The sequence below is a fragment of the Sturnira hondurensis genome, unplaced genomic scaffold (genome assembly GCF_014824575.4).
Source record: "Sturnira hondurensis isolate 20B ecotype Veracruz unplaced genomic scaffold, ASM1482457v3 Scaffold0014099, whole genome shotgun sequence".
Classification (NCBI taxonomy): Eukaryota; Metazoa; Chordata; class Mammalia; order Chiroptera; family Phyllostomidae; genus Sturnira; species Sturnira hondurensis.
This window is the reverse complement of record NW_028086730.1, coordinates 57,591-71,631: the sequence shown is the minus strand read 5'-3', so window position 1 is coordinate 71,631 and position 14,041 is coordinate 57,591. Positions and strand designations below refer to the sequence as shown.

The following is a 14,041-nucleotide window of genomic DNA, read 5'->3' as shown; positions in this document are numbered from 1 at the left end:
GTTTGGGGCTGAAAGTGGTGGCCTTTCAAAGTCCCCTGGTGCGATGGTGTGGTCTGCTAACAAGACTGAAATTTCTCGTCACTCCTGGGGCCATCCATGTTTGCCTTCTCTGTCTGCACTTAAATAAAAGAAAGAAACGAGTCGCTTCTGGCGTGTAGACACGAACGAGGCTAGCGTGCTGTCGTTGTGTGCCACGGTGCTGGGTTTGGAAACAAGCTACCAGAAAAAAGTTCCAAACTGAGTCGGTGTTAATAAAGCAACTTAGAACAGCCCACGGACCACAGGAGCCAACGCGGAGCAAAGACTGTCGGTTACTCTGGGACCCTCAACCACAGAGCAGCCTCTCCTCTGGGCAGGGAGGGACCTCAGAGAGAGAAATCCAGCCACGCGGCAGGCCATCAGCCTGTGAGAAGTCGCTGCTACTCCGCTGCAAGTAATGTCTTGCTGGTGGGGTCTGCATGGAGGACCCTTGGCGCACGGTGGCTCTGGCGGGGCCTTTTAGAGGACCGACCACCGCTTCCCTTCCACCTTCTCTTGGCTTTCTAGCTGTTTCTTAAAATACTCTGATTAGTTTCACCTTGGTGGTCCCTTCTGGTGGGAGACACAAAACCGATGAGCAGCAAGTCTTGCCCTTTCTCCCCCTGAGCAGGTGGCCTGCCTGGGAAGGGCAAAGACCCTTCCTTGGATGACCCACACCCCCCAGGACCACACACCCGGCCAGCTTGAAATGCATCCCCAGGGTCCGTGAATTTCCCTCCTGCCTCACCCAGAGGTGGGGCCCTGACCCCACCATGCTGCCGGCTCTCAGCTGTCGCTTCAAGACACGGCATTCCGAAGCCTCCTGGCTCCTTCCCAGGTTACCTGTGCCCTGGCTCCCTCTACAGGACTCCTCTGCACCTGCCCCCTTCCCATGTGGTGACCATTAAAAGTCTCCCCTGCCCTGTCTCCCTCCCCAAGAGCTTTCCCTCAAGGTCCACTCGGCCTCTAAGATGCGTCTCTTCCCCCTGACGGCCAGCCTTTCCCCTCTATTCAGTTTGCAGTCCACAGAGGTGCTTTTCAGCTTATTTGGCAGGTGAGGAAATACTGGGGTGTGTGCCCAGGAGTCGAGGTGAAGGGCTCCCCGCACTAAAGCCCAGAGAAGACGAAGGAGATATGGCTGCCAGTCCAATGCACTTGGCTGAATTATTTCTTTCCTTAGTGGCCTTGTGCCAAGAAGGGGGCAGGCAAGGAAGGGGTCATTTACAGACCACAGATGCTAGGCTATCCTCAGGCCCAGTGGCCCCTCTTCCAATATGGTTTCAGAGGGGGACAGTCCTGGAAGGAGCAAGCGGTCATTCTTGGTGTCCCCCTCACTGTCCCCCAGAGAGACGGGCCCCCAGCCTCCCACCCTGTGCTCCACTGAGCCCACTCTCTGAGGGCGCCCCACCTGCCTGGAGCAGCCCACTTCCCTCCTCCTGTTCAGTCAGTCACCTGCACGCCTGTGCAAGTCTACAAGACTGCATCCTTCTGGGGCGCCAAAGTCCACTGCCCCGCTGTAGCTCCTTGACCTCCTGGACGCCCTGATGCCCTCCCCACCCCATGCCCTGGCCACACCCTGGACTTGGTCATCACCGGTGTCCACTCTCTGACCTCGGCCTCCCAGGCCCCAGGCCTCCCAGCATCCACTGCATCCCTGGTCTCCCAGTTCCCCTTGCCCGGAGCTCAGGCCCTGCCCTCCCTCCTGCTCCTTCTCTCTCTCTCACCTCCCAGCGCCCCGGGCAAGACCCCCACCTGTGTTGGCTGCCCATCTCCGCACATGGGTGTGGCCTGTGGAAAGCTCCACCACCTCGAAGCCAGAAGCCTCTGCAGATTCGCGCCCTGCATGCCCCCAGCTCTCCGCCTTCCTGGCAACCCTGCTAGTAGATCTACTTCGCTCATCCCTCCATCGACCCTCATTTACTGAGCACCTACTAAGTGCCCGACACGAGCCTCTGCATGCAAGTGGTCACCTTTGGGGACACACAGTTAAACCGGAGAGGAGAAACAGTTCATGCCACTCTGCACGACGGCTGCACCAGTTCACAACACTGCCAAGGTGCACAGCAGCCCCTTTCTCTCCGCAACCAGGCCAGCACCCTTCTCTCGCCGTCTGAGCGACAGCCATTTGTCACAGGTTTTGATTCGCATTTACCGGATGATTAGTGATGTTGAGTACCTCCTCACGTACCTGTTGGCCATTTGGATATTTTCTTTGGAAGAAAATGTTCAGTTAGTTCCTCTGCCCATGTTAAAAAATTATTTTATTGGTTTTCGAGAGAAAGGGAGCCAGAGAGACAGAGAGAGACACACACACACCTATGTGAGAGATGAACATCCACCCGTTGCCTCTGGCAGCGCTCTGACCAGCTTTCCCAGCACAATTGGTTGAGGAGACTATGCTGGGAAGCACGGAGTTTAAAAAGCTTCCCACGTGTCTGTAACCAGAGCAACAGCTAGTGCTACAGGCGAGGCAGATCGGGCAAGGCGGGAACTTGCCGGGCTCCCCCTGCAGCCCCGGAGCCGGTGCCCTGCAGGGTGGGTGCGGGAGGCTCTGAACCCTGCTGCAGGGAGGTGATGGGGTCACCCCACCGCAGCCCAGCAGCCACCACAATCTTGGCCTCCAACTGGCCCGGCTAGAGCTCTCACGGACATGCAGATGCTCAAAGCGACCCTGGAGGGTGCATGGGAGGTGGGCGCGGACTGCCGAGTCCTGCGGGAGAAGCTCTCTGGGGGGCTGCTCTGCGGGCTCTTTGCTGAACTGCATGGACACCCACTGGGGCTGGGAGTCAGCAGTAATACTGAGGGGAGCTTATTAGCAACTGGCACTTTTCTAAGGTTTTGCATTACTCAGTAATCCAGCAACAGCCCTAGGAAGTAGTGCCCCGTAGCTGCCTTTTACAGGTGAGGAAACCAAGACACGGAGAAGCGAATTAATCCTAAAGGCACAACGCCAGAAGTGGCCGAGGGCGGTGGACTGGAGCAGCTTCTCTCATCCCCGAGGCCGGGTCCTGGCCTCACAGGGACCCGCGCGCTCAAGCACGGACGCCCAGGACACGCCCCTCCGGCGCCGGGGCCGCCCCTCCCGCGGGAGAGGGCCCTCCGGGCAGCACGGGGCGGGGCGCGCCGGGGCAAGTCCTCGCCTCTTGGAGGAAGTGTGGGTCTGGCCCCGCTTTTGAGACGCAGGAGGCCGCCGGCTGGAGTCGTCCGGCGGGGTCCGGTTATGGCGGAGCCGCCGCTCTACCCGGTGGCAGGGGCCGCGGGGCCGCAGGGCGATGAGGACCGGCTCGGGCTTCCCGACGGGGCCGACGCGCCGGTGAGCGGGGCAGGGGACCGTTGGAGGGCTAGGGGACCCGGAGGGCCGGGGCGGGGGTGCGAGGCCCGGGGCATGGTCGGTGCGAGCGCTGTGCATGCCCCGCAGCTGGACGAGCTGGTGGGCGCGTACCCGAACTACAACGAGGAGGAGGAGGAGCGCCGCTACTACCGCCGCAAGCGCCTCGGCGTGCTCAAGAACGTGCTGGCGGCCAGCGCCGGCGGCACACTCACCTACGGCGTCTACTTGGGTGGGTACTGCGCGCTTGGGGCCAGGCGCGGGGACACTGCCGGCCCCCGGCGGGCTCAGGCGCCGGGACCCCCGGGCTTCCCGACCCTCACCTCACCCCACCCCACCCCACCCTACCGCCAGATCCCGTGTGGGAAAGAGAAACCTTAGGGGGCCACTTGGTCTCCCTTCCTGTTTCACTTCCCAGTCTGCTGCCCTCGCAGCTGCAGCTGCCCTCGCAGCCACCCCGCCCCCCACGTGGGGAGGGAGGCTGCGATGTCTCGGAGGCCCCAAGCAGAGCCTGCGTGAATGCGTGGGCAGGCGCAGGGGGCTGGGGGCCAGGGGCCCTGCAAAGCGAGGCGGGTGGCCCAGGGGAGGAGTGAGCTGGGGGCATGGATTCAAGTCGCGGATGATGCTGCAGCTGGTGGAGCGCTGGGCCCAGCCCGGCTTCCCGCTCCGTCCTCTCGGGCCTTGGAATAGGGCGCCCTCTGGGGAAAGCGTTCCAGCCTCTGCGTGCTTTGCGGGTCGCTCCCCTGCCAGGCCGCCCCTCCGCACTCATCCCCTGTCCCCAGGCCTCCTGCAGATGCAGCTGATCCTGCACTACGATGAGACCTACCGAGAGGTGAAGTACGGCAACATGGGGCTGCCGGACATCGACAGCAAGATGCTCATGGGTATCAACGTGACGCCCATCGCAGCCCTCCTCTACACACCCCTGCTCATCAGGTGGGGCGGGGCTGCCCCCATCCTGAAGGGGCTCAGGGGCTGACCTGGCGGTCTTGGGAGGGGGCAGGTCGGGGAGTCCTTGCCTCCCTGGGGGTTGGGAGAGAAGGGATGAAGCCGGGTTTGGGGAAGGAGACAAAGCTTTGCCAAGGGCACATTGGGTTTCAAGCAACAGAAATTCACCCAGGCCCCCTTCCCTCAGCTTTCCTGTGACCCGTGGGGCACTGTCCTCATGCCGTCCTCTGTGGTCTGGAGCCACAGTCTGATCAGCAAGACCCTGGCACCCAGCCCTGGCCCAGGCAGCTGTGGCTGGTGTGGAGGGACAGTTCCCAGAAAGGCCGTGCAGGGCAGGGCCCCGGGGCCTGCTCCCGCTGCAGCCTGCATGCATCCTGGCCTCTTGAAGACGCACAGCCACAAGCACCCCACCTGCCAGGCAGGCCCCAGAGACCAGTGGACAGATCCCTTGGGTTTTTGTCCCCCTATCTTAACAAAAAAATCCTTTATCACAATTGCACAAACAGCGTTAGAATCATAATGGGAATCAGGAAAAAGAAATCCCTCCCAAGCCCTCCAGTACACCAGCTTTGTCCCTTGTCCCACCAGCATGGAGGATGCCATTTACGGCCTTGTCACCAGAGCATGTGTGTGTCATGTCCACTTCTGCTTTCTTTGCACTGTACACCTCTTGGCCTGTCCCCTGCTTCCCAGTGTGGATTCTGTGGGGGAGCCACTCTCCACAGAGTTGCGGGCACCCCACTGGTTCAGAGCAATGCACTGCAGCACCTTCTGCTTTTTTGCAGGTTCACTTTGTGCTTAGTAGCTGTTTTCTTCTTCAAATTAAAAAAAAAAAAAATCCCAGGATAAACTCCCAGCGGGGCCCTTACTAGGTCACAGGCATACGAAAGGCTTATTGGCTCTCGAGACCATGACTGACAAGGGCTGGCTCGCGGCATTTCCTGTGTGCTGGGCACTGCTAAGCCTTAGCTTGTTCCTTGCCATCTGAGGGAGGCCCTGGAAGCTTAGACAAAGAGAAACCAAGAGCTTGAACAGCTTGCCCGAGTCACATGGGCAGCACGTGGCCGACGGCAGGTGTGAACCCAGGCAGAGTGGCTCCCAACCCCCACCCTTGCCCCTCACTGGCTGTGTGTCATTTTTTAAACAGATTTTATTTATTTGTTTATTTTTAGAGAGAGGGGAAGGGAATGAAAAAGAGAGGGAGAGAAACCAATCCGAGAGAGAAACGTTGATTTGTTGCCTCTCACCTGCACCCCAACCGGGGGCTGAACCGGGAACGCAGGCCTGTACCCCGACTGGGAATGGAACGGGCGAGCTTTCGAGTTGCGGAACTGTGCCCCACCGAGTGAGCCACCACCGGCCAGGGCGCGCGTGTCACTGCGCCTCACTAGCAACAACTGCTAGTGTTCTCACTTTTGTCCTGTTTTACTCCATTACGAAGTTCAGTGCACGTTGTGTGACCTGCCCTCCCTCAGCCACATCGGAGGGGGCTGCCCCTGTGTTCATTATGTGGCAACATAAGGATAATGAAAGAACCAGGGCCCTGCAATAGAAGAAAGAGTAATCATGTCAGAAAACTAGGCTCGCTTCACTTGGAGCTCCCTGGGAACCAAAGGGAACTAATGAGCACAAATACTTAAAAAAACAAACCAAAGATCTTGGTGGTGGCTTTTAGCTCGACCAGCATCCATGCCCCTACTGTCACTCGTCAACCCCCTTTGAGTACGGTGGGACATTTTCTCAGAGCCAGTGAGCTGAAACCTTCCTGACTCACCATATGCACTGCAGGAGCAGTGGGCTGGGAGGAGGGGCCCCTGGGTGCTGGCCTTGCCGGGGCCAGCACAGGAGTGTCTTCCTCTTTCTGCTCCTGAGTCTCCTTGAGCCGGCGTGGGTCGAGTCCTCTGGACATGTCCCTGGGCCCCGCAGTCCCAGCACGTGCGGGTGGGTGGGGAAGAGGATGGTGAGTCAGCCCAGAACACAGATGAGGGCTGGGTGAGGACACAGGCCTTGCCCTGCTTTATCTCCTTCCACTGTGCAGTGGCTAGGAGACACTCGTGGTTTGGGCTCTGCACCCACAAGACAGCCCGGAGGGCAGGGGTATGGACCCCTGGCTCGCCTGAGGCCACTTAGCAACTCCCTGTCTCTGAGACTCTATCTTAGGGTCCTTGATGCCCCGGCCGGGGGGTGTCTCCCCACCTCACACAGACGCATGAACTGTGTTGTGGCCACTCTGATCTCGGCCCCGGCAGTCCCGGTAAGATGCAGTATCAGCACAGCTCTCACTGCCCACAGGTTTTTTGGCACCAAGTGGATGATGTTCCTGGGGGTGGGCATCTACGCCCTCTTCGTCTCCACCAACTACTGGGAACGCTACTACACGCTAGTGCCCTCCGCAGTGGCCCTGGGCATGGCCATCGTGCCTCTTTGGGCCTCCATGGGCAACTACATCACCAGGTGCGTCTGGGGGCGGCAGGGTGGGAGGCTGGAGACCTGGGATTGGCCCCCTCTGCCCTCGGGACCTCAGTTTCCCCATCTGTGGGATGCAAGGGCTGGCCAGCCCATGGCTCTGGGTGCGGGAAGCAGAGATGTCTGGCAGAGGTTGGACGGGGGAGCCTTCTGTCCTCTGTGGTCCAGGATGGCCCAGAAGTACTATGAGTACTCCCACTACAAGGAGCGGGACGGGCAGGACCCCCAGCAACGCCCGCCACGGGGTTCCCACGCGCCCTATCTCCTGGTCTTCCAAGCCATCTTCTATAGCTTTTTCCACGTGAGTGCTACATATGGGGCCCTGGGGTCCCACCAGATACCCCGAGGACCCACACATTGGAGCCCATTCCAGCCTTTTCAGCTTTATAGTCCCACTGCCCTTTCTTGAGCCAACCCCTGCTTGCTTACCCCAAGTGACTGCGACCTTGTTCCCTTGCTGTCCACAGTGCTGACCAGGAGGCAGTCCCCCCGCCCCCACATTCCAGCAGCTGCCCCAGGGGTGGGAGGGCTCCTGTCCCCCATGGCTGTGCCCAGACCCTCCCAGATCATGCCTGTGCCCCCTGCTTGGTTCCATGCCCCAAGCCTGGCCCAAGCTGCTTTCCTGCCCACAGCTGAGCTTTGCCTGCGCCCAGCTGCCCATGATCTACTTCCTGAACAACTACCTGTACGACCTGAACCACACACTGTACAACGTGCACAGCTGCGGTTAGTCCTCACGGCGGGGGGTGTCCCCAAGTCCTGCTCACGTCCCCCATTGAGTTATCCTGCAGACACTGGGCCCTTGAAGGCAGAGAGGCTGCTCCCTCTCACAGGGGTTGGGGCAGAGAGTCCCATGTCCCATGGCTCTGGTGGGCAAGGTGCAGGGACCCTGTTGGAGTCTGTAGTTAATCTGACCCAGCAAGAGGGAAAGCTGCCTGGAGGAGGTGCCATCTGGGATGAAGCTGCCTGTGAAATCTTGGGGCCAAGTCATACCCTGAGTTCAATCAGTGCACAGTAAATGTATGGAGGTGGGAGAGGGACTGGCGCCCCCCACCTCCAGCCTCGGTGCAGTAAGGCAGGAAAGGGGATGGGGGAAAGTATTTCTCTTCTTGGAATGCATTCAGCCCTCCTGGCCCTCACCTCCAAATCACCCCAGGGAACACTGCCTTTGCGGACACTGCCCTCGCTCGCGCCCTCTAGCTCTCCCCTCCCACCCACTAGCCTTGCTGCATTTCTCTGTGACTGAGTTGAGAGTATGCCCTACCTCCTGCCTCACGATGCTCTCTCCGCCCCTTCTCAGGCACCAACAGTCAGGGCATCCTCAGCGGCTTCAACAAGACGGTTCTCCGGACGCTGCCGCGGAGCCGCAACCTCATTGTGGTGGAGAGCGTGCTCATGGCCGTGGCCTTCGTGGCCATGCTCCTGGTGCGGCCCCGGGGTTGGGGTGGAGTCCATGAAGTCTAGGAATGAACCAGGGCTGCAGTCTGGGCTGGTGGCTGGCGGCCTGGGCAGGGTTGGGCCTGGAGGCGTGGTCTGAGTCAGGAACCAGACCTGAGTCCTGGGGGAAGCACCCCTGAGTCCTGGGGGAAGCACCCCTGAGCCTCGGGGCAATAGGGCAGGCAGATATCTGTGGACTGAGACTGGAGTTGGAGAGGAACCAGGCCAGATGTGGGGTCGAGTTCCTGGAGACCGGTCCCAGAGGGCTGGCAGTAACCTGGGCTGGAGGTGGAACCCAGGGCAAGGGTCGGAAGGTGTGCCTCGGGCCCGAGGGCGGTACTGGAGGCAGGACTAAGGCGTTGGGGGCGTGGCTAAGATGGAGGCGGGGCTGGGGGGGCAAGGCCGAGGTCTGTAGGCGTGTCTGAGGCGCGGCCGGGACAAAGGTGGGGCTTGTGTCTAGGGGCGGGGCGGGGCGGGCCGCCTTCTGCGGGCCTCCTCATCCTGCGGGTTCGTTCGCAGGTGCTGGGCCTGTGCGGTGCGGCCTACCGGCCCACAGAGGAGATCGATCTGCGTAGTGTGGGCTGGGGCAACATCTTTCAGTTACCCTTCAAGCACGTGCGCGACTTTCGCTTGCGCCACCTCACGCCCTTTTTCATCTACAGCGGCTTTGAGGTGCTCTTTGCTTGCACTGGTCTGGCCTTGGTAAGTACAGTATGTATGGTTCAACTTGAGTTTCAGAGGAACAGCACCTGAGTTTTGAATATAGGTATGAGTGTGGACAAGTATGTCCCACATATTCCCCTTCCTCTTCTCTTATTCCCCCTCCACCTTGGACAAATCATTTCCCCCTCTCGGAACCTTAGTCACCTCACCTGTGAGGTGACCCTAGTAGAGACGGTCACTCTCAGAGGTGTAATCTGGTTGAAGTAGGGTAACACCCATCAAGCCTTTGACTCCGTGTGGGGTGCAGCCTTGGTGCATGGGTCAACGGCCAAGCATTTTCTCATTCTCTAGCCCGGACCTGACCCCTGAAGCTTCCCAAGAGCCCCTGAAGATGTTCGCTGACTCAGGGGGCCCAGAGAGGGCAGGGTGCGGCCTAGAGTCGGACCTGTGGGCAGAGCTGGAGCCTGGGCCAGCGGGCCTCACACCCTCACTCTTGTCCCCCAGGGCTACGGTGTGTGCTCCATTGGGCTGGAACGCCTGGCCTGCCTCCTCGTGGCTTACAGCCTGGGCGCCTCGGCCTCCTCGCTGCTGGGCCTGATGGGGCTGTGGCTGCCACGCCACGTGCCCCTGGTGTCCGGGTCCGGACTGCACCTGCTGCTCACTGTCGGCCTCTTCTTCTGGGCCCCTAAACCAAAGGCCCTGCAGCACACGTGGCTCCTCTATGTGGCAGCGGTCCTCTGGGGTGTGGGCAGTGCCCTCAACAAGACCGGGCTCTCCAGTGAGTATGGCCACGGGGCCCGGGATGGCCGGGCAGAGGGCCACGTGGCTACCTTGGGGTGGTTGCAGGCAGCACAGACACCCCAGGGACTGATGTGGAGTCCCATGGACACGCAGGAGGCCTGTCATAGTGTCCTGTGGACACAGTAGAGGCGGGAGGAGATCCCTGCGAACACTACAGGGGTGAGAGTCCCATGGCCACTCTTGGGACAAGTATGGGAGTCATATGGCATGGACACCCTGTGGACACCCCGGGTTGGTCATGGGGCCCTGTGGACACTGAGGGGTCAGCGTGTGATCGTGTGTTTACATGGGGTAGGTAGGGAGCTCTGTGGAAACCTCTGAAGGACAGTGTGAAAAACGCACTGGCTACCTTTGCCTTCAAACCAGGGAACAGCGCCTGTCGGGCAGTTTCCATGACACTGGGGGCAGATTCTAGGTCTGTGCCCTATGGAGCATGGGAAGCAGCAGGCGGCCCTGCCCACAGCCCAGGGCGTAGGTGCAGATATGGCCGTTACAGAGAGGAGCTAGGAGCAGGTATGCGGCCCCGACACGGCAGAGTCCAGGCTGCAGGTCTAAGTCCAAGTCCAGGCAGGACTAAGAGTGGGCTGCAGTGGGGGCACTGGGCAGTGGGGCCCTGCTTACAGAAAGGAGGGGGTGAATCAGAGATATGCCAGTGCCATGCGGCGGGTACACAGAGGGGCAGCCACTTGGGTCCTCCGCATCAGCATCTGTTCTGATGGACTGGTGCTGTCGATGGCTTTGCACGTCACCACTGGGGGTGTGGAGCGGTGGAGGTCATGCTCACTGCAGGCAGGGCGGGGGCTGGCTCGGGTGACCCTGGCGCTCACCAGCACAGAGAATCAGGCACCTGTATCTGTTGGGATGGGCCTCACACTCTGGACCGTACTCCCTTGGCTGTTCTGCTCGGGGACAGCCAGCTCTGGGTAACATGCAGTCTGGGCACCTTGGGCATCATGAGATGTCTGAACTTGGGCCTGGTCCCGATAGCCCCTTCTGCCAAGATCTTCTGTTCTCTCTTTGTGGGCCCTGGGACCCCATGTCCGTTGCCAGCAGCCCCAGGGGGTACGGTCACACTGTAGGGCCTCGGGACAGAGTTGTTCATGTCTGAGCAGCAGGCGAGGGTTTGATTGGACAGGCGCTGTGTGGGCTTTCTCACATTTCAGGCCCACAATGTAACATGTGCCTGATCTCGTTTACAGCTGGGAAAGCGGCTCTGGGGGTGATCACATGTTACCGTGTGTAATGCACACTTTTTTTGCCCAAAATTTGAGGGGAAAAAGAAGGATGTGCCTTATACACGGGTAGTGCTAATTCGATATACCCTGGAATACGATCATCGGTTTGTTTCTAAATGTATATAAATAAAAAACTGAATTAAAAATTAAAATGAAAGGTTTTTTCCTGAAAGTTTGGGCCCAAAACGTGGGTGTGCATTATACCTGGGAGTACATTAGACATGGCAAATTATAGTAACTCACTTCAAGTCACCCACAGAGCCTGCGTTTGAGTCCACGTCTCTGTACCTACTCCCTCCACTTTGCTGGCCTGAGAGTAGACTCTGGGTCGCCTGCCTCCCTGTGCAGTGCCCCTCTGCCCACCCAGGGAGGACTGGGGAATACGGTCAAGTCCCCCAACTTCAGGTCCGGTTTGTGGAAAGCTCGTGGCTGCAAGCAGGCTGCCTTCCCTGAGTTGGGGTGAGGAGGAGAAATGGGCCTTGTAGGCCTGGCACGGAAGAGCTTGGGGTCCAAAAGGGGACAGGATGTGACAACACATGCTTTCCACTTTTCAGGCCCCGGGTGCCCCAGGGCAGGGCCCACCTGGGTCCCATCTCACCTGGTCTTTAATCAGCTCAGCTCCTCGGGCAGCGTGGTAACCAGGGTCTCCACTAGGGGGCAGGCCAGCACTGAGCTGCAACAGCTTTCTAGGTGATCCCGGTCCAGGAACTGGGACCCTGCACAACCTAGGCCACTCACTGGTGGGAGATGAGGCACCCTGAGCCCTGGGTGACACTTCTTCCCTTCCTGCCCCGTCCTGCCTGCCTGCAGCACTGCTGGGGATCCTGTACGAGGACAAAGAGAGGCAAGACTTCATCTTCACCATCTACCACTGGTGGCAGGCGGTGGCCATCTTCGTTGTGTACCTGGGCTCCAGCTTGCCCATGAAGGTGAGCCTGAGTGGGGTGTGGGAGGGCTTCCGTTTCCCACTCTCTGGAAGGGTCCCCAGTTTACTCTTCACCTGTGGCGCATCCCAGCTACCTCGTGTCTAGCCGGAGGACCTGTTCCCTGGGTGCTGGGCCTGAGGAATGCTGAGCGTCTGCCTCCCTTGGTGGCCATGGAGGAGCAGGGGCCTGCAGGCTCTGCTTCCACCCAGCTGATGGGCCGGTTTAGCAGGCCCTGCCTGACCCGCATTTTTAAAAATGGAATAGAATAGAAAATAGCAGGGAGTATGCATGCAGTTATGTGTGTAGGTACTGAGTTGTGATGTAGAATTTTCTGGCTGTGGGTTACAGTCAAAGACACCTAGGAAGCATTTCTTGCACGCCCCCCCGCCCCCAGTGGTGATGTGCAAAGCCCCCCCCCTCCCCCACCATGTAAGGGATAGTAGCCTAAGCCCTGGTGAAAGGGGGCCAGACAGTGTCCGTACTTGTCCACGTCTTCACATGTGCCCGGAAAGGGCCGAGCTGGGATTGAGTCCTGCAGGCAGGAGGGTGCTGAGGCAGCGGGTGGGAGTGGGCCTATCCAGGTGAGAGGCAGGGTGGGACGAGGGAGGCTGGGGGCGGCACCCCACGGGTCCCCAACATCCTTCCCTGTGCACCCAGGCTAAGCTGGCGGTGCTGTTGCTGACGCTGGTGGTGGCCATGATCTCGTACCTGCTGATGGAACAAAAGCTGCGGCGGGGCGTGGTCCCACGCCAGCCACGCATCCCACGGCCACAGCACAAGGTGCGCGGCTACCGCTACCTGGAGGAGGACAATTCTGATGAGAGCGACGTGGAGGGCGAACGCTACGGAGGCGGCGGCGGTGGCGGCCGGGGGGACTGTGCGGAGGACGAGGCCCAGGGAGCAGCGCCTGGACCTGGCCCCGAGCCAGCTGGCCTCGGCCGCCGGCCCTGCCCCTACGAACAGGCGCAGGAAGGCGACGGGCCTGAGGAGCAGTGAGGGGCCTGTTGCAGGCCTCGCTTACTGCGTCTCAGGACAGGGGCTCCCCTGATTCTTGCGCCAGTTTCAGGAAGGACCTTCTGCCATCCACCCCCATGTTTGGGAATACCCCTCCCAGAACCTGGGACCACCTGGAGCTTGGGATCAGCTCCTCAGCCTCCTCCTAGGTGGGGCTGGGCCTAGGGTTTGAAAAAGCACAGCTGAACCCACCCCTCCCCCCTTTCCCACCCCAGCTCTCAGCTGCAGGCTTGGGCGGAGCTTGTCTTGTGCTGTGCATACCCTATCCCTATCCCCCCCTATCCCTATCCTCCACCAAGAGGCACAACTTTTTATAGAAAGGGAACAATAAAGAGAGTTTTGTATTGTCCTGACTGGGAAGTCTCAAGCCGTGGGGGGACCTAGAGCTCCCTGGCTGTGTGTGGCTGGCCCAGCTTCTAGGGCACTGTCATCAGAGGCCTTGACCTCCCAGTGGTCCCCAAGCCCTGCCCCCCAGGCTGGCTTCCCTCCTGGAAGCTCTGCCCCGCCCCCGGACACCTGCCGGGCCTCACCAGTCGCACCCCAACCACCCTGGGGTGGCCTGCTGGTACCTCAGGAGAGACCAGCAGGCCTAGAGGATGGCACAGATTCGAGAGGCGCAGGTCCAGCTGCCCCCTCCTGTAGTCTTTGTCAGCATGCCCATCCCCCACCCTTTATCTATTGAGGTATTTCTGCCCATAGCTCCCCAAGAGGATCCTTGGGGGACAGGGTCCACTTCTAAGCCATGTCAGGGTCACCCTGTGCCGAGCCCAGGTACATTCCGCCACTGCCCTACAGGCTTCAGCCTCATGGCCATGAGAGATCAGCCGCCCTGCAGCCTGGGGGTGCCCCTTTCTCTACCCCGCCCCTTTCGGGAGAGGGGACTGAGCCCACTGTGAAGGTTTTGAACGCCTGGGTGAGGACTAGCAAGGAGGGTCATGGAGCTCCCAACTGCACTCCAAAACTTCCTCTGCTGGGGCGACACCATCCCTCATGCCCCACGCCCCCTCCACCCCTGGCTTGTGGCCAGACACTTGTCCACACCCACTTTAGCTTCCCGTCTCCGAGACTCTCCCACCCAAGAACTGCCTCTCTCCGGGGTCCCCGACAGGCATCACTTCAGTTTTGTTATCGCAGCCTCTACGGGGCGCTGGAGCCAGGCTTGAGACTTCAGGCGGGGCTCTCCCTGTCTGAGCCCAGGTCCTGCT

General features: G+C 60.1%; 1 protein-coding gene across 1 annotated transcript in view; it reads left to right on the top strand.

Annotated features, from left to right (window-relative positions):
• Positions 1-3,171: 3,171 nt before the first annotated feature.
• Positions 3,172-14,041, top strand: part of UNC93B1 (unc-93B1 regulator of TLR signaling) — a 29,476-nt gene continuing 18,606 nt past the window's right edge. The window contains exons 1-11 of the mRNA XM_037062507.1: positions 3,172-3,331; positions 3,437-3,578; positions 4,129-4,282; positions 6,587-6,748; positions 6,929-7,061; positions 7,393-7,486; positions 8,061-8,185; positions 8,717-8,899; positions 9,365-9,638; positions 11,707-11,825; positions 12,480-13,002. Of these exons, the coding sequence (XP_036918402.1) occupies positions 3,239-3,331; positions 3,437-3,578; positions 4,129-4,282; positions 6,587-6,748; positions 6,929-7,061; positions 7,393-7,486; positions 8,061-8,185; positions 8,717-8,899; positions 9,365-9,638; positions 11,707-11,825; positions 12,480-12,818 (1,818 nt within the window). The 5' untranslated portion in view covers positions 3,172-3,238 and the 3' untranslated portion in view covers positions 12,819-13,002. The remainder of the gene's footprint in view (positions 3,332-3,436; positions 3,579-4,128; positions 4,283-6,586; positions 6,749-6,928; positions 7,062-7,392; positions 7,487-8,060; positions 8,186-8,716; positions 8,900-9,364; positions 9,639-11,706; positions 11,826-12,479; positions 13,003-14,041) is intronic.